This window comes from Uloborus diversus, chromosome 6 (assembly GCF_026930045.1).
Source record: "Uloborus diversus isolate 005 chromosome 6, Udiv.v.3.1, whole genome shotgun sequence".
NCBI classification, from domain to species: domain Eukaryota; kingdom Metazoa; phylum Arthropoda; class Arachnida; order Araneae; family Uloboridae; genus Uloborus; species Uloborus diversus.
This window is the reverse complement of record NC_072736.1, coordinates 22,491,190-22,516,662: the sequence shown is the minus strand read 5'-3', so window position 1 is coordinate 22,516,662 and position 25,473 is coordinate 22,491,190. Positions and strand designations below refer to the sequence as shown.

Sequence of the window (25,473 nt, the reverse complement as noted above, 5' to 3'; positions counted from 1 at the left end):
CAGATCTCTGTAAAATTATCTAACAGGGAAAAAATAAGAGGCTTTTGAAAGTGTTTCTAAAGCAGTTGCTGACTATTTAAATTCCAAGGACGAGAACTTCTACAAAACAGAAATTCACAGGTTACCTGAAAGATGGCAACAAGTTGTAACAAATAACGAAGCATATACAATTGATTAATATTTAACACATATTTTTATAAATGAATTAAATATTTTCTTTAAAATATGACAGAACTTTTCCTCCAACCCAATAATAAGTCTTCGTAAAATCTAAATTGCCACCGAAAAATTGGAATTTTTGATCCAAAAAAATTAATTAAAATTTGAAACATAATAGTTTTAAAGGCCACTAAAAGTCTGGGAATTTTTTTTTTCACTTGAGATATTTATTTTATTATCATTCAACCAAACAAGTTTTTCAGTAATGTTTCAGTAAATTCAATTCTTTCTTCACCAATTTTCCATCCATCATATGTATATTTGTAAGTAAAAGAAGCAAAGTGGAGAAAGATATTTAATTTATTGGTTCAAAATTTTTAAGACATACATTATGTACAACCATATATAGTAGTTTCTCTGTTGGTTATGTAAATGTGTGAAATGCAGTGCAAGTAAAAATACACGTGATCTTATTTATCAGTGAATGAATACATTAATAAGTACAAATATGCAAAAATTTCTTGAAATTCAATTTTTAAACGTGATCACAGTAAAGGTATACAAAATAATAAAATATATACAAAAATAATATATACATAGAGAAACTACTATTACACAGTCTTGTATTTAGCTATATACAACAAACATGATTGTTTGAATGATTCGTTTGGATGTCAGAATAATGAAAATGTTTTAAATTTAGTATGTGCATTAAATCACTAAGTTAACCGCGTACTATTATATGTACATAAATATGAATCATAGGACTTACATGATTGAATTAGAATTGTCTAAGATTTTTTTTACCGAGCATTCAAAAAAATTAAATGTATTTGAAGTCTTCATATCGTGAATCAAATAAACTTTAAAGTATCGTACTATACTTTACCGTATAATAAACACATTATACTTTAAAATGTTCACAATATTTTTTTTGGCTTTATTTTTAAATGATTCTTCACACCCGTAAATTTTCACTTATTTGTTTTTTCCCGGTTTCTGCTATCTAGTTTTGATGTCCGAAAAAAAGTCCTTACAAAATATAATTGTAGTAATTTTGGATGAAAACGTTTCGAAGCAGTAGTACTAACCAATCATACAACGCAACATTATCCAACTTAATTGAAACTTTAACTGACTTAGAACGTTAAAAAATTTAATTGAACCACTTTTTTCTTTCAAGACTTCTTTGACTTTGTCAAAATAAATTTATGTTTTAAGAGATTTTTCGAAATTTTTTTTTTTTTTTTTTGAAAATTGAAAAAACTTGATTGTAAAACAAAAAATCGAGAGGCGTTTATCACAACTTCTTTGGACTGAAAGAAATATCATTTAACGAAGCTCGGTTTATCGAGATATTTATTATGGTGAAGCAATGAATATGTGTGACGGATTTTATGGTTTCTTTGAAACGACTTGTATATCTCGTGGTTATGTACGCATTTTATTTGGTCGATGCTGTGAGGAGTTATTGTAAGGTCTTAATCGATGAGCGATGGTGATGTATGACTTAGAACTGAGGACACTGGTTAGGGTCATTAAAGTAGCAGATGACTTGGTTGATGGGGTTAAAGGCTTTGTTCATCATTTCGTTGACGAGTTTGGCTGCACCCCTGCCGCAATCTTTGTGAACCCTTTCGACAATGCATTCTTCGGTTCTGTCGATGGAGCTGATTGGAGAGAAAAAAATCAAATTTTATCTCTAAAGCATTCATTAGTTCTATATTAATATTTAAGGCATTTTTTTAATGATCTAAAAAAGAAAGAGAGAGTCGAACGTGTGTTTAAAATTTCAAAAGTCGGAGTCGAAGGCTCTAGAATTCCTGGAGTCTCGTTTTTCCTCCGACTCCGTAGCCCTGCTTTTTATGCCTTGGTTGACTTTTATCTGCTCAAAATTTTGAAATTGTAGATTACGCATTTATAATGAACAAATAGGATAACAGCACCAGCAACAGACATTCTGTAAGACATCGCTCTCAGATTAACTCCATTTTCTGGGCCTTTTAATGAATTTAGAATTTGAAAACTACTATTTTTCTCTCATGCAACTACATCTCATCTAACGTTTGGCTGCTTTTGGATCGTCTGAATTAATTAATTCTATTTTCATTTGCTCAATTTCGAGAAAAGGTCCAACCCCCCAGTAACAGACACCGAAAAATCTGACGATACCCTGTAACAGATAGGATGAGTAATGCATAAGAATCCCTTTTTCTCTTCGAAATGTGCAAAAGTTCTTTATTTTTAGACCTAAAGCCTTATTTAATTCAAATGAACATGAAACACCAGCTGACCTCGTGGTATCTGTTCATAACCTTCCACCACTGCCTTGTAAATACCAACTAGCTGTTAAAATTCACCCTGATAACACTAGATGGTTGCACCGTATTCATGGGCAACAGCAACATCAGTTTTACACGGCTAAAATTATTGTTATTTAAAACCAAACTTACGACTGTCTGTTACTGGAGCCTATGTATAATATTCTAAATCAGTGGAACTTACTTTCTTAATTTCTGGTTAATCTTTCTTTCTTCATTTAAGGTTTCGTTTTCTTTTGTTAAATTAAACAGTGAAGTGAAAAGTTCATACTTTTTTGTTCGAAATAGCTCATCGTAGGCAAGATTATTTAAAGGTTCAAATTACTAGTTTCTATGTAGTGATAGGAAGGTGATGGGGAAAAAAATAATAACGAACTGTTCAACTACACTGCAAATTATAGTGGTAGATTTACAGCTTTTAAAAGCCCGTTATCTACTTACTACAGTTGGCTCTCTGTTTAACGACTTTCTGTACTTAACAACGGCTTTTCACGGTCCCAGATGGTCCACTACAGTGTTAAAAGCATTCTATTTAAACACGCTTTCTACTGAAGGACGATTTTTTGTGAACCCTTGAAAGTTGTTAAACAGAGAGCATACTATTTCTCAATTCGACTGCTCACAATGAATGAAGATGCAGCTTCAAGGGCGTCCATATAGGGGGGGGGGGGGCTCGGCAAAAATATAAAAAAAATTTCTTCTCAGCCATTAATGAATAAATAATTAAAAATGTCAAATTTTAATGATTCTAATCTGTCTTGAAGTTTGCCTCAATGGGGAAAATATCCCGCTAAATCATGGTTAAAATTTCTGAGCCCCCTCCCCTTTACAATTGTGCAGCTTAAGCTGCTTTTTAACTTTTAGCAAAGCATTTTTTGATCGTACAGAAAAGATAATTGCCAACATTTTTCCTTCACCTCTAAATCAAAAAAAAAAAAAAAAAACTTATATGATTCATTAACTAATGATTTGCACGCTGGAAAAATTGTGAAAGCTTTACAGCTGAGTAGTATGTAGAGTAAATTCAAACTGTCACTTTCTAATGAAGACAAATCTTTTATGAGCAAAATTAGTTATTGTTTCGTTCCCTGAGGGAAAATGGCAATGATATCGAGAATAATATTTTGAAAATTAATTTATACTTTCACTTTCAATTTAGGACAATTCTTTTATGCGCACGCTTTTATATTCATACTTTTATGTACATCTTCAACTATTGTTTCATACACTGGAAAAGAATGCAAATGTTTCAAGGTTTAGCCCTTTGAAGTTAGGACAAATCCTAAAATGAAACTGCTTTCATTTTAATTGACCATTGGTTGAAATTTGTATTTGAAATTGTATTGTCTTAAAAAAAGAAGAGATAAATTAAAAATGAAAAAGATGTAGTTTAGTTTCGGAAAGTATTAATGCGAAATTTATTCGAAATTGGAGGCATGTAGGTTAGGATTAGACTTACCAGCAGAAAACTCGGATGATAGATTCAGGATCAGGACGCTGGATAAGGGAGGGATATTTTTCAATCATGGAAGTGGCGCAATCCATGACGGTAGTGTTCTGGTGGTTCAAGCACTTGGATTCTTGCATGTAACCTACAAAAAAGACAATAAACCATTGACTTCATTTTAATGGAAAGACATATGATTTATGTACCCCATTGTCAGGTACCATTTTTGGTGTTTTAGCAACTTTTTTTGATTACCGTATTACACCGCATTAGCCGGCACGCCACTAAATTTGGGGGTCACCAGATTTTCAATTAACACTTGCCTGGTCCTTCCCGGCATGCCGGAAAAATCGAGGATAGGAAAGAAAAAAAAAATACTTTAAAAATAAAGGATGTTTTTTTTTAGAGGGGGTATAGAACTTTAACTTGGCAACACTGATATGCGAGCCATTTTGATATCTGTCACTTGTTTTGTGTTTAGTTTGATTTGCCATTTCATCATGAATAGACAACAAGGCGATGTAACCTGCCACACAGCACGCGTCACAATTGATTTATTGTAAGAAACGTTCGGTGAACGAATAATTTCGCGTAATGGACCCGTGAACTGTCGTGTAAGATCATGCGATTTAACACCGCTGGACTATTTTTGTGGGGCTATGTAAAATCTACACCGATAAGCCACAGACGTATGAAGTCTTGGAAGACAACATTCACTACGTTATCACTGACATACGGCCTCCAATTGCTGAAAAAAGTGAGAAAATTGGACTTCACTTTCTTTGAGCCGGACGAAGTGGCCATATGCCGAATATCATATTTTTTTAAAAATGGCAAAGAATCATCTTCCGAATGAAACCAAATTCATGGTAATTAATACCAGTTAACTGTGTTTTATTTGAACCTGATGTTCTATGCTTCTAAAAAAAGAACACCCTTTATATGTTCTGCTTAAAAAATAATATAAGTTTTGTACATATCTTATTAGTATTTAATAAACAGTTTAATTTTGTAAAAATATTAACTAACTAATCAAGAAAAATATTATTTACTAACGAATAATTTTATAAAAATTAAATTGAAATTAAGCAAACATTTAAGCAGTAAGTTCCCGCCCCTAAACCAGTGCTGAAGAATTTACCATAACTATTCAATAAATATTAATAATGAACCTTACCTCTCTAAAAAGAACCAAAAATATTTTATTTTTAAAAATATGAACGAGTCGCAGCAACAATAACAAATCGCAGCAAGCAGTTCAGTTTGCTTTCTGATTGAAACTGAATGGGGAAATTTACTTTTAATTGTTGCAAAATAAACCTCGAATTATTCGGCATGCCGGAGAATTCGAATGTCCCGGCAATTCTGGTCAACTTCGCTTTTTTCCGGCATTTTCCGTATTACACCGCATTAGCCATTAGCACCGCAGGCTAATGCGGTGTAATACGGTATCATTTACTGTATTTTTCTTCAGAATTGGTAGAGGTTCTGATTATTTTTATTGGTAGATACAGCTCGATAAATATGGAAGTATATTCTTGAAATTAATAAATAGATACAGATTTTAAAAAGAAGAGAGATAAATAAACATTGAGATACAAGTAAATACGTGCGTACATAGAGATAGATCAGTTTTATATGAATAAAGATATGTGCAGAGATATCGATTTAAAGGTTTGTTGTCTTGTGCTTCCAACCGTACCGTGATTTGGTGTGAAGTCCGACTTCCACAGTACACACATGCCATAAGGACCCGTTCATCGGGCAGGCGGCCATTTACACAAAGGAAGGACAAAGACAGAAGGTACATCTATGCCCGATCAGGGATTCGAACCCGGGACCTCTCTATCACAGTCAGGCGCTTCTGACAACTAGACAGAGCGGGCGGCATTGAAAGGTTTAAATAATAGATATACACGGATTTAGAGTTAGTTATAGAGATGGTTATAAAAAATTGTTTTCTTGAAATTAATATTGAAATAATGGATAGACACAGATTAATACATTAATAAGACAGGGGCGTGCACGGAAATGTTGGGGCCCGTCACTAATGACTTTTCCGGACCCCCCTCCATAGTGTTTACTCCTATATTTCACCCGAAATTTTAAAAATATCGGGACCCCTTCAGGCTCGGGCCCGGGCCAACAGGTGTCCCCCCCGTGCATGCCCCTGAGTATTGATAGAGAGAGATAGGTGTACAGTGTACAGTGATATAGATATTGACTGAAATAATTTTATACCATGCTAAATTTAGTTAATCAGCCGCAGGCAACGATCTGGACGTAAAAATGTGAATGGTATGGGAAAAAAATAATGGAGGCAAGGCACATAGTATGCAGATCCCTCGACATAATACAGTTGTAGTCAGTTGTGACTCTTGAATAGAATAGAATAGAAATAGAATAGTATGGGAAGAGGCGAAAATCTAGACGCCGAAGGCGGATAGTTGGAACATAAAACTAAGAGCTCTTTGATAAATGTTGTACAGGAACCTTTGGTTCCCTAGCATTCCACTTGAAATTTTTTCTCGCCCTCGTTCTCAAATTTGGTCCAGATTTTCGTACAGGAGACACTTTAGAATTGAATCATCACAGAGCATAGACACAGAGCATAGATGAATAGATGCACAACTCCGTAGCTACAGTCACTGACCACCGTTAGAAGAGCAGAACATTAATGGTAAACGGGCAAAAGCGTGGCCTACGAGAATGCAACGCTGTTTGCGGCCTATCGGGCAACGGCAAAAAGTTATTTACGCGCATGCGCTTTTTGGACACTTGTCCGTTTACTAGTAGGTCTCGGTTGTCCATGGAACCAGTTTCTTGTGGTGTATCTAGTTAATACTACAACAATGGATCCGAGGTCAGATTACCGTGAATATGGTCAGTTGAATAAGCTTAATAAACGAATTCTCTTTTTTGTCGAACGTAATTTTTATGGTGTTCTCATGTTCTTTGAATTGAACGAGCACTAACGGGGTAAGTGGTTGGATAAGTGATAATCGATTGTGTTCCAGATTACAATGGATTACAACTTATCCAGAAAAATACATAGCAGGTAGTATCAAATTTTATGCCTTCAAGAATGGTTCATAACAGTTTTAAGTATCAAAATAATGGTCAATTGCTGTGCTTCGAGCTGCTTTGAATAGAAGCTTCATATACAAGAGATAGAATTGAAACTTTATATACAAGTAACAAGAGGATTGTATGGCGTTAAAAAAGAAGTAAAAGAAGGCATTGATTACAGTGATGCACTATTTCTGTATAAACTACAATATTTCGTACAGGCCCAGATCTACGTACCCGCAGTGCGGGGGAGCCCACTGTATTAAAGGGACCCGTGACTCTCAAGCGTAGAAATACAGTAGGCAGTTAGGGGCCCTGTTGATTTTTTTGTAGGGGGGGGCCAAAATTTATAGATCCGGGCCTGCCACAAATAATTTTATTTTAAGCATTAACTAAGAGGAGTCTGACTTACGTTTTCCGAGGCTGGATCCAGGAACACAAATTTCTGACAGCAACTGCTTGACTCCTCCCATGACGATGGGGCTGGTAGCTTGATAAAGAGGGGAGTCCAGACACCTGTCGAGGCAAGCCAGACCTTCGGCGGTACGACTAGAACGACAAGGTAGCTCTCATCATGAGTGGGAGTGGGTGGCAGAATGTGTTGAGCGCATGAGAATGAAACAGACAAATTAACACGAAATAAAAAGAAAAAGAAAAAACTGAAGTAAAGTTTTTTACAATCTGAAGAAAAAGAGTTGTTTCTTGCCCCTATCCCCCCGTAAAGTAAATTGTCTATTGTGCCAGTGTAGCAGACGATCTACCACTCCAATTAGTGCAAGCACACACCGACAGCCCGCGTACGAGATCCAAAGAATGCATTTCCGCCCAGGGCCCGATTTCGATATCGAGGGGCCCTTGGCCAAATACTTTTTTGGGGCTCCCGGCATTCAAACTTTATAACTTTTAATCATTGGCGAAAGCAATTTAACTCATAGAATAAAGTAGTTTCAGCCGTTTGGGGGCACCTAAATATTGGACGCCCTAGGCCACGGCCTAGTTGACTTATTTAGTAATCAGGCGCTGGTTCCGCCCTTGTTTTAGGCTCATCAGTCTGGAATAGCCGAAGCAGAACTGAAGGAAGATGTCCTAAAATTGAAGCTGAGATTACCTTCATGTTGGTAGCTAAAATTAATTTTAACTGAAGTTTGAAATTAATTTGTTTTAGCTACCATTGTGAAGGTAATCTCAGCTTCAATGAGAGGACATCTTCATTCAGCTCTGTTATAGGTATTCCGAATTGATGATTCGAAAACAATAGCGAAACTGCAGCCTCTGAATGCGTAACCAGGCTGTAGGTGTTTGCCCTTTCCCGAGGGACTCCCGTAAGGTAGGTAACAAAGTGATAGAAACAAGGGGCCCTCGGGGGTGATGTAGGTGTTTGCTTGTAATTCTGCCTTAGCCATAGCTGAGGCACAGACTTGCAAGTTTCAGTTTGTCGGTAGATCATACCGACCTTGGAAATAGTTTTTTTTTTTCCGCTTCTGTGGCACCTTCTATCAGCTAACTAATTGGGGTGGAAGCTCGGTTGCTACACATCATTTTTGTAAAATGCATGAAAAAATCATTTTAATAAAGCTTTCAATTTCTAAGAAAGTTCAAAATTTCTACTCACGCGCAGAAGATTTTGATGTCTCCCTCTTTGACGGGATCAGGATCACGGAGCTTCAAAAGGCATTCCTCGACATTGCACTGCTGCTGTTGCTGTTGCCCCAAAACGGCGACAAGGCCTGAACAAAAGGAAAAGTTAAGCATTAGAAAAAGAATAGCAAACCTGAAATTCAATACTTCTAATATTAACGCTATTTTTAGTTGAAGTGCAAATTGCATCTGAAATATATTTAGTGTTATTTTCCAAAATGGAGGTAATTTCAATTTTTGGTGTTCGCTTTTTCAAAAGTCATGAAGGTGATGACCATTTGTAGAAAGGGTGCCTGGGAGGCGACCATCATTACTCTTAACACATAACGACAATAACTGTCTTAATAATCGAGTGATCAATCGCGGATACAAGGGGAGGGTCATGGGGGTCATGACTCCCCCCCCCCTCCTTCCGCTCTAAACCTTCGACAAAAGTATCTGTCCACATTGTGTTCAAACACTGCATGAATAAAATGTAAATGATTTCAGTAGTTTCTTTTCATTCATTATAATCATTTTTGAAAGTGAATATTTGAAATACTATTTTCACTGCTTGTGAAATTAATTTGTAACGTTTATGCCCTATCAGGTGCCTTATTCCTAGCCGATTTGGTACTTTTTATGGACACACAAGCAGTTTCAGAAATTTTTCTTACTGAAAACTGTGGGTTTGTTCATGGAGAGAGAGTGTCATTTTTTTAGCATGACTCCACCTAAAATGGTAGTTTTTATCAGTGCCTGCGAGTGATGGCACCATCACTCCTCACCACCTCCACAAATTATACTCGAGACTGAAGAGGATGTTAATTTTCTTCAAAAGTCATGAAAATGATGAACATTTGTAAAACGGCACCAAGGAGGCAATCATCATAAATCAGAACACGTAACAGCAGCAACTGTTTTAATAAAAGAGTGATAGCGCCACCAGTCCTCAACACCTCCACAATTTAGATTCGAGACTGAAAAGGAGGTTAGTTTTCTGTATTCTTCTGTACCTGTGGTAAACTGCCTAGCGTTCGACCACATAACTAATGAGCCCGCAGATTAAAAAACACGTCACTCGCAAGTACTCAGTGAATCTTTCCGGCATCGGGGCTGATTTGATTTATGATAACACACATTGGGGTATATAGCTATTCTCAGCGGAGAATATTTTACCTCTAATAATCCACAACGTTTGCGTATTTTATTTTCAGGACAATACACATGAAAGATGTACATTAAATAGGAATGAAAGAACACCCAGGGCTACCGGCGAGAATCGAACCCGTGCCTCTCTGCTTAGAAAGCAGTTGTCGAAACCACACTGCCACCAAGGCCCATCGGGGCTGAAACCGTATAAAACTGAACACACAAAACTAGCAAAAGGTTCCCCTTCTTTTTTGCTGTGAATTCTTTCATGCTGTTGTTAATTCGTAGCCCTCATGAGAAACCTTAGCGACTGCTCCGAATACAAATAATGTATTTATTTCGTATCTTATGGTGAGCAAGGTTCACATATTAAGGGGTAAATTCCCAGCTGGGCTAACGCCCAGCACGGGGACCTTCCCCGGCGCAATAAGCACCAAGACCGTCCGTAGCCACCAGACGACTATCGACCGTCGCACCAAGCCGTGCAGGGGCCGCGCTATACGGACCCCCCAGACGATGGAACCTAAGGCTTACAGCTGAGTGGTGGGTGTGTACGGAAAAAAGTACAAATGTACTATACCAGAAATTTTCATTTCGATTCTTAATTTCAAATGCCATTTAATTCATTTAAATTGACCGGTATTGTCAAAAACTCCAGCAGGAACTGAATTGAACTGATTGTAAAATCTTTAGAAAACAGCAAATTTTTTTCGCCTTGTGATCAAAAGTTGAAACTAATTCCTTTGACAGTAACAATGATTAAGCGCCTATTTGTATTGCATTTTATTCATGTTCTTGCAGTTATTTCAATTCTTTTCTAACATATAGTCGTCTTAATTATTATATTAAGCCGTTTTATCAGAAAATGGAGGTTTTTTGTGCTTTTCGTCAACGGTGTCTAGCATAGATAGGTACTTGATGGTTTTTTAGCAAGAAAGAAGCAGGATTCGCATTCACTGGTACATATGGATGAGTCAAGGATTTGATGTCAAGGTAAGCGAATTTTCACTTTATGATTGAAGCTTTCAGAAATATATGTTGGTTTTTCAATGCAGCAGGTATTTTGTGAAATCACTAGGATTTATTAGATTTTAAATTTAGAATCGGAGTTGAAATTTTGACTATTTTCCCATAAAGATGTGTATAGTGAGTTCTTTTTCTTCCTCTAGCTCCCAAGAAACATAAAAAGCTTTTGCTTGCGTTCCAGAACAAGTAAACTTAATCTTTATTACGTTCATTACATATTTTTGGATTTGAGTTAATGGATGAACGATGGGTGAAATAATTAAAATGTCAATACAAGACGTTCTTGGAAGCTCGTGCTCTCAGTTCTGTTCATTAAGGTTCTTTGGTTTGAGATAACGGAAAGCGAGGGATCTAAAATCTAAAATGTTCTGTAAAGACGTTATAAAATGGTCTGCTTAATTATGTTCATTTGGCGTATTTGATTTAAGATAATCATCGGTGAGGGACAGATCAAATAATTAGAATTTCAATAAAATTCGTTTTTGGAAACTAGTGCTCTTTATTGTGTTATTTCAACGTGTTTGATTTGAGATAACGGGTTAGCGAGAGATCACAAAGAATTTAAATTCCATTATAAGACGTTTGGGAAATGATGGAATTAGTAAACTGGAAATTTTGTATTTAGATGAAATTTTGCTGTTTAACTTCATTTATGTGTAGATGTTTTTTCCCCGAAAAAATTTTTTTTATACAAAAAACCCCCTCTTTTTTAATGTAAAGTCTGCTTGATTTAAGCCCTGAAGAAAATATGAATCAAGTTTAACCCAGACGATTTGTAACTTTTGGCAACAAAAATTTCGCTCTTTAAATAAATATTAAAAACAACCGTATAGTCATGGTAATCTTATCTGAAAAATAAAAACAACATCAACTTTGGTCAAGTGAGGATTATAAGCAATTCGTGATTGCTCAAAAAAAGACTTAAAGTTTCCTTACAAAAAAAAATTCTGGGTGGCATCAGTATTAGTCAAGAATTTTCTAAACATTCATTGCACCACGATCACACACTAAAAGCAACAATAAAAAGTACTCCAATTAGAGCATATCGCAAAGTCCAAATGGCGCCGGCTATGTGGTATTCAAGTTTGAAACATTCTAATGCTCATCAATTACTCAAATCAACTTGTGCTCATTTTTGAACATGAAATAATTTTAAAATTGAGTATTAACCGATTTATGTACTCATTTTTGAGTATGAAATAATTCAGCACACTATATAAAAGCACGGGCACTCATACTTGAAACAAAAGGTTTCATGAAAATTTGAAAGCATGAATGTACTCATTTTTGAAAACTTCATTCTCCTCAGCGTAACTTTGAGTAAAAAGCTGCGGATTGTTGAAAAATTTAACGTTTCTACCAATGACACTAGCGTCGACTCCATGGGGCTTGAGGGGGTTCGGGCCCCCTATTAATTTGTGTGTGGGTATGTCCTTTTTTTAGAGGAAATGGCCAGTGCTTTGCTTGAAGAAGAGTTTCTTTTTGCTTGAGTGTCAATGAGAATTGTTAAGTTTTTTAACAATTTGTAGGCATCTATGAAATTCTATATATCAAGGCAAAGACCCTATTTAATTTACTAAAATATATTCTTGTACGCCTAGACTTGCCTTTTCGGGATCTATAAAAGGACTGCTTTGAGTATGCTGCGTCAAATATGAGGGGGGAGTTTGCTGGACTTAATTTGGTTTTAGACTAATAGCCACAAGCAATATATATTCACTGCACGGCTCTCCCCAAAATAGAACTGTAAAAATGTCTCTTAAGACAAGGGACATGGTCTAGTTGATCCAGAAAAAACTGCATACCAATTTTTAGATTCCTGTATCGTGAAGACGCGCCGTTCACATAATGCTGGTTCATGCAAATTACACTCATCAGAAAATTTGTAAAATGGCATTTTCAAGTTGCAAAAATAGGAACACTTTCCGGCGCCCCCTAGACCCCCCCCCTCAAGGTGAAGTCTGGCCCCCTCAATAATTTTTGCAAGTCGGCAACCCTGACCAATGATAAATCATGTGTATGACTTCATATGCTCTCAATGGGGTCAAGAGTTAATTGAGTAGACGAGACTTTATTTGATGTCAGGTAAAATTACTCCATAACAAAGGCTAATTTCCTGCAAATCACCGAACACATAATTGGCCTTTGACAGCGGCTATTTGTAGACAAAACTACATTCGGGTAAAATTGGAACACCATCCTGTGCTTATCGATAAGTGAGAGAAGTTCTTGCATGCTTTTTTTTTAATTACCACCTGTGTTGCTAACGCAAGCGTGAATGAGAGTGTTGGTTAGTCAAGCGTATGGTTTCACTCTAGCGAATAGGCACTAATGATCACATCAGTGAAGCAAGAATCAAGATGAAAAAGGAGACCTATTAACACTCTAATTTAGCTCTTCTACAGAGAGTTTTTCTTCACCAAGTCGGAAATGAGGAGGTGTTTTTCCTGTTTAGTTATCATGGCGGTTTATTTTGAGAATGAGCTGAATATCAGAGCGGTTAGTAGGAAAGTGGTGGTCTTGTGTGAGTTATGGATGGTCGAACGAAGTGGTCTAATTCGCGACTTTCTTTTCGACTTTCATCTGAGTAAACTAATTATTTTTTTAAAAGTTACCAAAACAGAAAAAGACGTTTGTTACATCATGGTTTCCTATAGATTAAAATCATTCATGTTAAAAGAGAAGAAACGGTTGAAAGAAGCAGGGCCGCTGAGAGCGAAAGTGGGGATCTTGTCAGCTTGGTCGCTGGACCCGGAACCGGAGTGGTATAAATTTGACAAGTTTTATTGGGGGAGGGGGATCCTCCAATAAAACTTGTCAATTTTATACTACTCTGTTTCTGGGTCGCACCCCTAGTTCCCGACCAGGACGACGTGACCCCTATAAGGAGTCACATATAGGCACGATTGAAATATGCAAGACAAGCATTATTTTTTTTAGAAAAACTCTTTAGTATGAAACATATACGTATATACCCTTAAACTGAAGGGTTTCTGTAATATAATGTGTCAGTTTCAATTGTACAGTAATTGTGTCATTAAGAAAATATATAACTGCTCACATTCAAATTTTAATGTCTCGTAGAGTGTTTTGGGCACTGGATAAGCGCGGAAAAAATACTTATAACACTACATAGTACAAAGAATTTTCTATTATGTAAAGATTCTTCTATTAATAATATTGGTTTTAAGCTTCATACAGAGCACGATAATGTATTTTAAAATTATTTTAGACTTCAGATTTAACTAAATGAAACTATTTTGTGTCTTTTTATTTCCTGTAAATATTGTATAACACTAAATTGTACACCAATTATTTAGTAATAAATGAATTAAATAAATAAATACAAATACAACAAATACAAATGTGACGACCAGCAACAGGCTCTGGGCCCAGCTAGGCTGGTCTTAGTCAATTAATTAGTCCCCAATGAAGATAAATGGCCCTCTTAAAGCTATCCACCCCCTTGCTCATTACCGCCTTTTCCGATAAACTGTTTCAAGTGCCCACGACCCTAATAAAGTAATAGTTTTTCCTGATTTCCAAGTTAGCCAGACATTTAAATAGCTTAAAACAATGACCCCTCGTCCCGCCCTCCGTGCAAAAATTCAATACATTAACATCTTTCATCTTGATAAATCCAAACAACTGAATCATGTCCCCTCCGACTCTCCCCCACTCCAGGCCATACACATTAAGCCTATTAAGTCTGGTATCATAATCTAAATCTAAAAGTCCCCCAACTAGTCCAGTTACCCTTCCCTGAACTCTTTCCTATACAGAAATATCTTTCTTCAGATAAGGCGACCAAAACTGAACAGCATACTCCAAATGAGGTCTTACTAAACCCCTATATAAAGGCAGAAGAACCTTCTTAGATTTGTTTGAAATAGATCTATTGATAAACCCAAGCATTTTGTTGGCTTTGTTATTTGCAATGCTGCACTGTTCACTAAACTTGAAGTCCTGATTTATTAAGATACCCAGATCGATAACATTTTCTGCCTGACTAATGACTGAACCCTATAAACGATAACACGTACGCTTTTTTCCATGACCTATGTGTAGCACTTGGCATTTCCCTACATTAACTGCCATACCCCATTTATCCGCCCACTTAGTAATATAATCTAAATCCTCTTGAAGCTGTTTTACTTGTTCTTCATTTTGGACAATCCCCATAACTTTTACATCATCAGCAAAACAATTCATGCTTCCAGAAATATTATCATTGATGTCATTCAGAGGCCCTAAAACTGATCCCTGAGGAACCCCGCTTAAACATCACTCCATTTAGAAACACTTTGATTCCTACCTGTGAGTCAATTTCTAACCCAAAGTAAAGTTTTTCCTCCTACTCCTATGTCAGCTAGTTTGCTGAGAAGAGCAACATGCGGTACCTTGTCAAAAGCTTTTTGAAAATCAATATAAACAACATCCACACATGTTTTGTTATCTAAAGCTGAGGTAACCTTGTCATAGAAATGCAATAAATTAGTAGCATAGGATTTACTTTTCCTGAAGCCATACTGCAAACTAGTCAACAGAAGTCTATATTTGTCTCTAAGAAATTCATGATCTTAATTTTGATCAAAGCTTCGAAAATCTGTCAAATCACTGAAGTCAGACTTACAGGTCTATAATTCCCAGCATTACCTTTAGATCCCTTCTTGAAAAGTAGCGTTATATTAGCCAGCTTTCAGTCCTCTGGCACTGTCCCCGAGTTATAAGAAGCATTAAAAATATTTAAAATAACATCCACTAATTCCTCTGCACATTCAACTAAAACTTTTGGATAAATATTATCTGGTCCCGGAGTTTTAGTTGTTTTAATCTTTTTCAAATAAAATAGAACCTCCTCCCTTGAAAATACAAAATCCTCAAGCTGTATAATAGCTTGTGTCTAGTTAGTGTCAACTGTTGAGTTACAGTTATCGTTAAACACACTGGAAAAAAGTTATTTAGAACATTTGCAATATCCCTATTGTTTTGGATTAAATTTCCATACTCATCACCCAATGGCCTTATTTGACTGTTTCGAGCTTTCGCAGAATTAGCATAAGCAAAAAACCTTTTAGGGCTCCCATCAGTGTCATCTGCTAGCTTTTGCTCCAATTCCCTTTTCTGAATCCGTACCAAATACTTAAAATTTCGCCTTGCCTTACCATACTGGAGCCTCTCCGCACTCTGACCGGTTTCTTTAAACTGACGAAAAGCGACTTGCTTATAATTTAGAGCTTCTTTAGTCTCCCTGGAGAACCATATATGCCAAATTTTGGTACTAACACCTTTTCTCCTAAATGGAACATAATCCTCAACCGTTTTTGCCCGTTTTTCCTTAAATTCCATCCACTGCTGATCTACCTCACTATTTTCCAATCCTGACGAAAAAACCTCTTTCAAGCTCTGCCCAAGTGCAACAAAATCAGTGTGATAATAAAAAGTAAATAAATAATCTTTTACTTTTATTTATTATATAAAAAGTAAATAAATAAATAAAAGTAAATAAATAATCAATAATAATTACAAAAATAAGGAACAATATACTTACAATCTGAATAAAGAAAAATTAAGTTTAGTAGAATAATTAGTTTAAAATATGTTTTCAAGGGAAAAAACAGGGTCAACACCACATACAGCACTTGCTAAAACAAGGAATTTGTCACCACCACCACAGAAACATAAAATGTCTCATTGCTCTAAAAGTTTGGCCAAGAGCCCATTAGTACTGCCATCAGGTACTTGAGAATTTTTCAAGATTTTTTGCTTGAAGTGATCTCACTAAAACATACGATGTTCACTTGTGCCCCGTGTTCCCATATGCCCCCCTTTTCCACATCTTCTTTAAAACAATGGTTTTTCTTTTTTTCGAAATGCTGATTCAGTTTTAAATATCATTTGGCGAGTTCTTTTTTTTTCACTCCTGTTTTGGCTATGTAAAATTCTCTTTGGCAAGTCTGAAATGTTGAACTACTTCTAATCAAACACGGAGGTTCAATGCTCCGTGCTTGGAATGCAGTTTCCATTTATTTTTCTGATTTAGCTGATATCCAAAATGCAACGTTCAGGCATTTTGCTTCAAAATTTTATTGATCCGGGATCGAAAATTTGCACACTAGGTGGCAAAAGATTGCTGCACTCTAAAAACAAATAATCTCAAAAATGACGAAAAAGTACTCAAATTTCAGCCTATCGAAGAGTCAAAATAGCTCCGAATATATGGTATTCAAATTTAAAACATTCAAATACTCATCAAATGCTCATATCAACATGTGCTTATTTTTGAGGTATTTGTGCTCATTTTTGAATATGTAATAATTTCAAATTGAGTTTAACCAAGTTATGTACTCATTTTTGAGTATGAAATAGTTCAACACACTATTTGAAAACATGGGTACTCATATTTGAAACAAAAGGTTTTAAGAAAACTTGAAAGCATGAAAATACTCATTTTTGAAAACTTCATTTTTCTTAGTGTGATCAGGAAGATAATTATATATATAGATGCACCGAATATTCGGTTAGTATTCGGTATATTGCATATTCGACAGACAAACCGAATATTCAGTTCGGCAGAATACTTCAGTATTCGGCAACCGAATTGTAAACAAATTTAATTGTTCTATAATTGGTAAACAATTTTTTTACACATTGTATAAAAGTTACAACATAATACCACAATATAAAGTTAATTAAAATTGTCTTTTATTAGGTTTATCTCATTGAAAGTAATTTTAAAGTAAAAGAAAACACTCAGATTCTAAATTTAAATTTTGTTGCTTTTGAATTTCTCTCCAGATCTTATGACACATTACATTTGACTTACTATTACAAACTCATTTCAATATCACACAGTAACCAGAAAAAGAAAAACCTCATGATGTAAAAAAATATAAATTCAATTTATTACTACTTAACATTAACTGATTATTTTTTTATGTATAAAATACACAGCGAAGAAAAAAGTAAAACACTTGGATATTAAATCTTGCAGTAGTTTAATTTCCAAAGTTTTACATTAGATGAAATATTAACTTCTGTTTAAAAACAATCTAATTAAATTCAATGCTTGAATTTCATTCCTCATTTTTTTAAATTATGAGACAGTTATTTATTAGTTACTGAATAGATTAACACCATAAAACCACTTGAATAATTTGTACTGATGTTTTGAGCAACTTGGTTTATATTTGTATGTAAGGTAATTACAAGGTTTTTTAGCTATGATATAGCAAGTTTTACCATAATTATCAATTATCTAATCATCTCTGAGGAAAGAAATTATTTATCTATTTATGCAGAATTTCAGGCAAACATAAACGAAATTATTATATTTACTATATTAATTTGTTAATGCTTTTGGAAGGATTTAATTTAAATTAATTACTATACGTAATGCAGATAGTATTACGATGTTAAATGGAAATTTCTTAAAATATACTAATATTTTCTATTTTAAACTATCGTAAAATTCAAATATTAGTTTTCAAAATATTTAAACAAATATTCGATATTCGGCCGAATATTCGGTTTGAATTTTAACCGAATATTTGATATTCTGGCAAAATACGGTATTCTTTGCGTCTCTAATTACATAATTGACAAAAATTTTAAATTGGTTAAAAACGTGATGCGTTAAAAAAAAAAAAAAAAAAAAAAAAAAAAATTATTTCTTTGTCTCCCTCTAGAGCCCAGTCAATGAAGGCCAAAAATGACCTAATGTCAGAACAAATTAGGGATAAGCTGAATTTTTGGCAGTTGTTAGCACCTTAGGTGGGGAGCATTTTCCCAAAAGTCTCCGCCTCTCCCCTTTGAGCTCCCCCCGAGCCCGCCCCCTTAAGTGTAAAATTGGAGGTTTTTAAACAAACGCTTATATCTCCGTTAAATATTACAGTCGACGCTCGATATAACGACCATCTCCGTGCCAGAGAAAAAGGTCTTTATAAAGAGTAGTCATTATAAGAGATAGAATTTTTTAAAAATATACACATGCATCATGCATGTTCCGTTGTTACAATACAATTGGTACTTTTTTGAGATTCTAGTAAAATGCCCAAATTATTTTTTATCATGGGAATTTTGTTTTTTAATTATGGGTGTAAAATATTATGACAAAACATTTCTAAGTAGAAAATATAGAAAAATTGTGTTACAGTACTTACAAATCATTTATTTTCTGAAGATCAAATCAGAAACAGTTGCTTTCCTTTTGAACACCATGTGATTTTTGCAAAACATAATTTTCCATTTCAGTTTTTTAGTATAACAGTCAAAATTTAAGACTTCTACCAATTTGTTCTTTTTTTTTTTTTTTAGAAATTTTTTGCAGCATTTCATCTTCGTCGAAATTTTTATCTTGGATTGCCTGACAAATCATTTAAGCATTTTTCCTTTGCTTTTTAAGATCAACATGGTGGAGGCAATTCTTGATGGTCTTTTCTGAATTCCATGCTGTTTTAGAAAGATGCAAAGCTGTCAGGATACCCACTTTGTAATCTTCACCTTCTTCCAATCCGTAAACGGTAATAAAGGTCATTTCAAGTTACATATTAGTATCATTGGAAAAAACACCAGGAATAGTGCTAGCTGAATTCGGTCGCTGTATTGGATTAGATGATGCAGAACGGTCGTTATACCGGAAGCAAGTTAACATAGAGTTCATTTTAACAAAATTAGGACCACTGGTCGTTATAATGGATTGGTCTTTATAATGAGTGGTCGTTATAATGAGCGCCGACTGTATTCAAATCTTTTAAACTTAACATATTTTTAATCCTTATAACATGATAAATGAGAAATTATCTTTAAATTTTTTTTATGCTTTTTTTTTTTTTGTTATTTGAGCAATTACGACATTTTTCTTCATTTTTCATTTTTAATGATGTAATCTTGGGGGCTTCTCCCGTCCATTAATCATTGTTTGAAAAAAATATGTAACGTAGTTTTTAGAGTAGTTTCTAAGCTTTTCAAAGATATATACATATATAGAATTATACCTTCAACTTCACGCGTAGAACGCGCGAGAAGACGGCAAGCACCGACTTGTAACGCACTATAGAAGCTTTCTTCTTACACCAGTCATTCAAAGGTTTCTGTCAGAAGAAATTAGGGTCACGCTGATTTTTTCACCGTAAGCGTAATTAATATCAAATTAGAGGAGTATTGTCTGAAAAGTCCCCCCCCCCCCAGTTGGTTTTACACGCGTTTCTAATTATGAGCATATCTTAATCACTGTTCACTCGAAATGATAGTATAACGATAAACATTACTGAATTTTAGTCCTACATATCTATTCTTCAACTTGAATTTTTCAGAAAATTTAATATTTGATTAATAAGTTGTTAAATTACGAAAAAGTTTCTATTTCAAATGTGTATTTTCTATTGGCTTTAGAAAACAATGCCTACTTTTTTGATAACATCTTAAAATAGTAGAAGAAAAGAAAAAAAACACATGTTCTTACTTTTCAGACGATGTAATGCTTGCACCTATCGAAGTTCCTATTTGTGCCCCCAACCCCCGCCGCCCTTAAACGTTCATTTTGAAAGGATTTCCAACTATGACCATATTTCCCTCACTATTAATTTTTAACTCATTAACTTTACGTCATTTTTTTCCTGAAAATCTATTCTTTAAAACTAATATATTTAGGACATTTCAGAAAACACTTTTATTTTGAAGAAAATCACTAATAATTGAACAGAAATAGTAGAACAGTTTTTAACCTCTCTAATGGTGACTTTTTGCCTCATTTGGAAATATCCACGGACTTTAATATCTGAACTTCCCTAAAAGTATAACCAAATGTTGGCTCTAACCAAACGGTTACGACATACATTACTACTTTTCTTCAACTGTTGTGAGATATTATCCAAAATTTAGGCATTGTTTTTTAAAACCGATGAAAAATACGCATTGAAATAAAAACTTTTTCGTAATTTAACAATTTATTGCGAGAATATTAATCTTTCTGAAAATTTTACGTCAAAGAATAGATTTTTAGCAAAAAATAGTGCATGTTTATCGTTACACTGTCGTTCGAGTGAACCGTGACCAAGATATGCTCAAAATTGGAAACGCGTGCAAACGGGGGGGGGGGGGGGACTGTTGAGATAATACTCCTCTCATTTGGTGCTAATTACGGAGAAAAAATAAGCATGTCCCTAATTTCTTCCGACAGGAACCTTTGATTGACTGGTGTAAGAAAAAAGTTTCTAGTGCGTTAAAAAGTTGGCGATTGCCGTCTTGTCGCGCGTTCCATACGTAAAGTTGACAGTATAATTCTACACATGTATATATCTTTGGAAAGCTTAGAGACTGCTCTAAAAACTACGCTGAATATTTTTTTCAAATAATATATATTGGACGTGAGAAGCCCCCAAGATTACATCATTAAAAACGAAAAATGAAGAAAAAGATAATTTCTCATTTTTCATGTTATAAGGATTAAAAATACGTTAAGTTTAAAAGATTTGAATAATATTTAACTGATATATAAGCGTTTGTTTAAAAACCTCCAATTTTATACTTAAGGGGGGCTAGGGGAGAAAGCTCAAGGGGGAGAGGTGGGGAGTTTTCGGAAAATTCTCTCCTCCTAAGGTGCCAACAATTGTTAAAAATTCAGCTTGTCCCTAATTTGTTCCGACATAAACCCTTGACTGGGGTATCTAGTATAAAATTTCAGAAAATAATTTTTCTATCGAAACTTAAAACATCAAATAATGTATTATGATTTTATAAAAATCGGTAATTTATGGAATCATTGAATTTTTAGACATAAACAAATGAAGGGAAAAAATCAGGGCTCTAATTGTGACGATAAATATTCTTTTGTCCAAGTAGTGTGAATTCACCTGAGGTCTGACCCAGTGAACGCTGTCACCAACAAATGTTCTACACTGCAAAACAATATTACACAGCTTTATTTTTATTTTTTTGTTTGAGTGTCTCAATCCTTACCAGGGCCACAGAGAAACAAGGCGGGCTCCTTCTCAGTTATATCGTGGGGCCCCTCCCTCCCCCCAAAAAAATGAAAAAGAAGAGGAAAAAAAGAAGGAAGAACGAAAAGGAAAAGAAGAAAAAAAAGGAAAAATAGAAAGAAAAATTCAAAACTGTTTATTAGAAAACAATGAACTCTATTTTAAGTGCTACGACAGTAGATACCAAAAGAATAAATTTTACTTAATGTTTACATTTTCGCTTATTCAGAGTCCTCCCCTTTTCTTTCTTCCTTTCTTTTTCTTCTCTCTTTCTTTTCGTTATTTTTTTCTTTACGTTTGTGTCGCAGCCCCCCCCCCAAAACTCGGGTCCCTAGCTTCCGACTAGGCGGACATGGCCTCTCGTCGGGCCTGATCCTTTACATAGCTGTTAAGGGCTGTCTATATAAATGATGTCCCAATATTTTTCAACTTTTTGTCCTCTTGTTCCCTTTTTGTAACAAAGTGTCAAACTTCACCATACCCCAGCCCCCCTCTTTGTCACATGTCACGCTGTTTTTTATTTACCTACTCTCATTTTTAAAAAAACGTACTGTCACCTTTCTTGTAACCCCCTCCCTCCACCTTCTCACAAACTGTCACAATTTCATGACCCCTTCCCCCCTCAAAGCATGACATCATTTGTGTACAAGCCCTTAGCTCATTTCATCAAGACAATGAAAACGAGCTGTTGTGTGCATCACATGACTTCCTTTTACTCCAATTTAATGTCATTTTCTCATTATCGGCAGTTTTAATGTGATTCAATAGTTTATTTTCTAAATGTCACCAACAGTGGCCAAATTGAGACCAGATTAAATTTTTTTTTTTTTAATCGCCAAATTTGTCACCAAGTTGGCGACTAAAAAACTGGCGATATATTGCCAAGTGTCCGCCAAATTATAACACCACTTGAGTTTACATCGAAATTAACAATGATTTCCCCCCAAAAAGGGGCATAAAATCCTCTTTGGAGCATCCGAATGCAGCCAAAAAGGGAGGTGCACAACTGGACCGCACTAGGAGTCTACGTACCAAATTTCAACTTTCTAGGACTTACCGTTCTTTAATTATGCGACATACATACGCACATACATACGTACATACAGACGTCACGAGAAAATTCGCTGTTTTTTTCTCGGGAATCGTCAAAATGGTTATTTCGCGTGTCTATACGTTCTTAGGCACTTATCCACGTATGGTCGAGTCGAAAACAAAACTCAACATTCATTCGGGGGTGAGCAAAATGGAAATTAAGATCGATTTTTGAGTCAAAATGTTTTCGCGAATACAATACTTCTTTTTTTTTTTTTTTTGTAAAAGGAAGTAATGAGGAAGGTTACAACTATAAATATGTAATGGGTCGAGTTCTAAGACCCTTTACAGAAAACTTTTAGGTCAAGTTTCTCCTAGACAACATTTTTCTCGAACATCTTCTCCCTTTTGGTGCGAAGTCTTAGGATTTTCATGCAGCATAGGAGAAGTGGTGGGCATTTTACATTACCCATTCTGGAGATCAAGCCTGGGGCGACTGGGGGCAAAGACAGAGGCTCTAACAACTACACCACATGGGCAGGACCAGATTTAAACTTAATGGGGCCCGGAGATATTTCAGGTATAAGGTCCCTTTCGTAGTCCGAACAACTTTGTCGGAGGCAAAATAGGCCTTATTTTCACTTGTCTTTTTCGCTGATATAAAAACCCATGTTTTATCTCGTTTTTTAAAAAAATGCTCCTGCTATTTTTTTTAGATTTGTCCTTGGAGGGAATAGGAATCATGAGAGGGATGCAGAAACCCCCTTTAAGTGGTATATAGAATATCCCTAATTTTAGGGGACCAAGAGGGTTTTTCCCCGTGGAAATTTTTGAAAAATAGGAATAAAATTCTACATTTTTAAGTCTTCTAAGGGAGTAATTAAGGCTTCATAAATATCAAGAAAAAAGCAGACAAAAAAGTAAGGACTTTTAAAAGTTATACATTATTTTACAATTGAGGATCAATCAAAATAAAAATTTCTTGAGATTCGATAAATCATTGATAATATTCGCCAGAGAAGTAGAGCGAAGAAGGATAAAAGATGAAGCATCGTCACTTGTTTACATCGGCTTTCAGTATAGTGAGTTTTTGAACATCTCCTAACTCACCAAAAACATAACATTGAAACAAAGTGACCAATGGTAAAAAATGCATAAAATGCTTTAAAATAAATGGTGTAGAGATTTAAATAATAGGTAACGAGAGAATAACATCCTGTCTCTTCAAGGAGTTTAAAAAATAGTTTAAAACTAGTTTCAAGAGTTCTAGGACAATTAAAATATTATAAATATAAAAGTACATCATTTTCACAACAATTCTTACAGTGTTGAGCGACACAAGCTTTTTGAAACATTTGATTTGCAATCTTTGATAGTTTCGTTTCTAAGTCTCAATATGAGAGTCCTCGGATTTTTTTCCCTCAATAATCTTTTAATTTGTTAGTGATTAAGATCCTGTTTAATAAATTCTCTTAGATGCAAAAAACCAAAAGAAAAACTAAATTTGCCTTGGGAAAACAAATGCCGAAAATGCGTTGAAATCGAAACTCACCTGCAACGAAAGCCACTATTCTCAGAGTAAACGCCATCTTCCTGTTCAAATGAAATGAAAAGTTTTCCCAACTTTCTCCAACCAAAGCCTTAGCAAATCTAAGAGCGATTGCTGCCAACAGGCTCTACTAGTAGCTCCCAAACCAGGGAAAGTCTGTCAACCTTGACTTGTGACGTCAGAGACAAGCTCACTTTTGTTAGGTAGCTTTCTGAAAAACGCACCAATCACAGCCCCAAGTAACACTGACCTTAAATAACTTTTTTCCCCCTAATTCACCTTTGTTCGGCCGGATAATTTTCGGGCATTATTTTATGCTTTTTCCCCCGCGGAGCGTTGCCCTGTATCAAAAAACCGGTAAATGCGATAAAAGCAATGGGCGTGTGGCGGAGAAAGTTTTTATTTAGAAGTTGTCTGGGGTTTGCGGCTTCGAGATTTAATCGACCTGTGGATCAAAAGATGTTCTTCGAGAGCGAATCTTGGGCATCCGACAGGTGCCTCAAGCGTGGGCGTTCGCAGAGTAGTTTCTGGAAGGAGATGGAGGGTTGGGACGAGGTTTTTCCTTGGGACAAGTTTTTTTCCCATTTTTTTGAGAGCGTATATTTTTTTTCTAGAAAAGGGGCTTTCCTTCACTGGAAAATCGCCCGTCAAGGTAAGCGCCATCCTTCAGGGCCCAAATGATTGCAAGATCTTCTCGGTTTGGTTTGCCCTGAACGACGTACGTGTTTATTTAATTAGAAAACAAAACATAAGTACATGACAAAAACATACAGTGGCACATGATCCTGGTTACAAATAAAATTCTTGACTACATATAAACTGAATTCAATGACCAAACAGTTCCAGTTCTATGATAAGGCGGGAAAAAGAAGTTGCTTATTTTGGAAAAGAAAGTTAATAAGCAAAAGAGCTTTCCTGTAGGCCTCTTTATCGATGAAGATGAAACGCTTCCATTGCGCTCTTAAATTACTTGAAATCACAACATGGAAATTTGAGGTAAATCTGCAGTGGAAGAAGTGCTCAAAGTCTCCAAGTTCCCCACAAATGCAGTAGGGAGATTCAAGGAGTTTTCTTTTGTGGAGGTAAGAACGGGTAAGCCCATTGTTAGTGGTGAATTGGTTT

At 35.3% G+C, this 25,473-nt stretch overlaps 1 protein-coding gene across 1 annotated transcript; it reads right to left on the bottom strand.

The window, feature by feature from the left end:
• Positions 1-535: 535 nt before the first annotated feature.
• LOC129224616 (uncharacterized) lies at positions 536-24,451 on the bottom strand. The gene is made up of 5 exons (XM_054859102.1): positions 24,355-24,451; positions 8,609-8,723; positions 7,409-7,545; positions 3,940-4,072; positions 536-1,829 (listed from the first exon to the last, which is right to left on the bottom strand). Exons 1-5 carry the CDS (start codon positions 24,389-24,391, stop codon positions 1,670-1,672), a joined length of 582 nt encoding a protein of 193 aa, XP_054715077.1. The 5' UTR covers positions 24,392-24,451; the 3' UTR covers positions 536-1,669.
• Between the last annotated feature and the right edge of the window lie 1,022 nt (positions 24,452-25,473).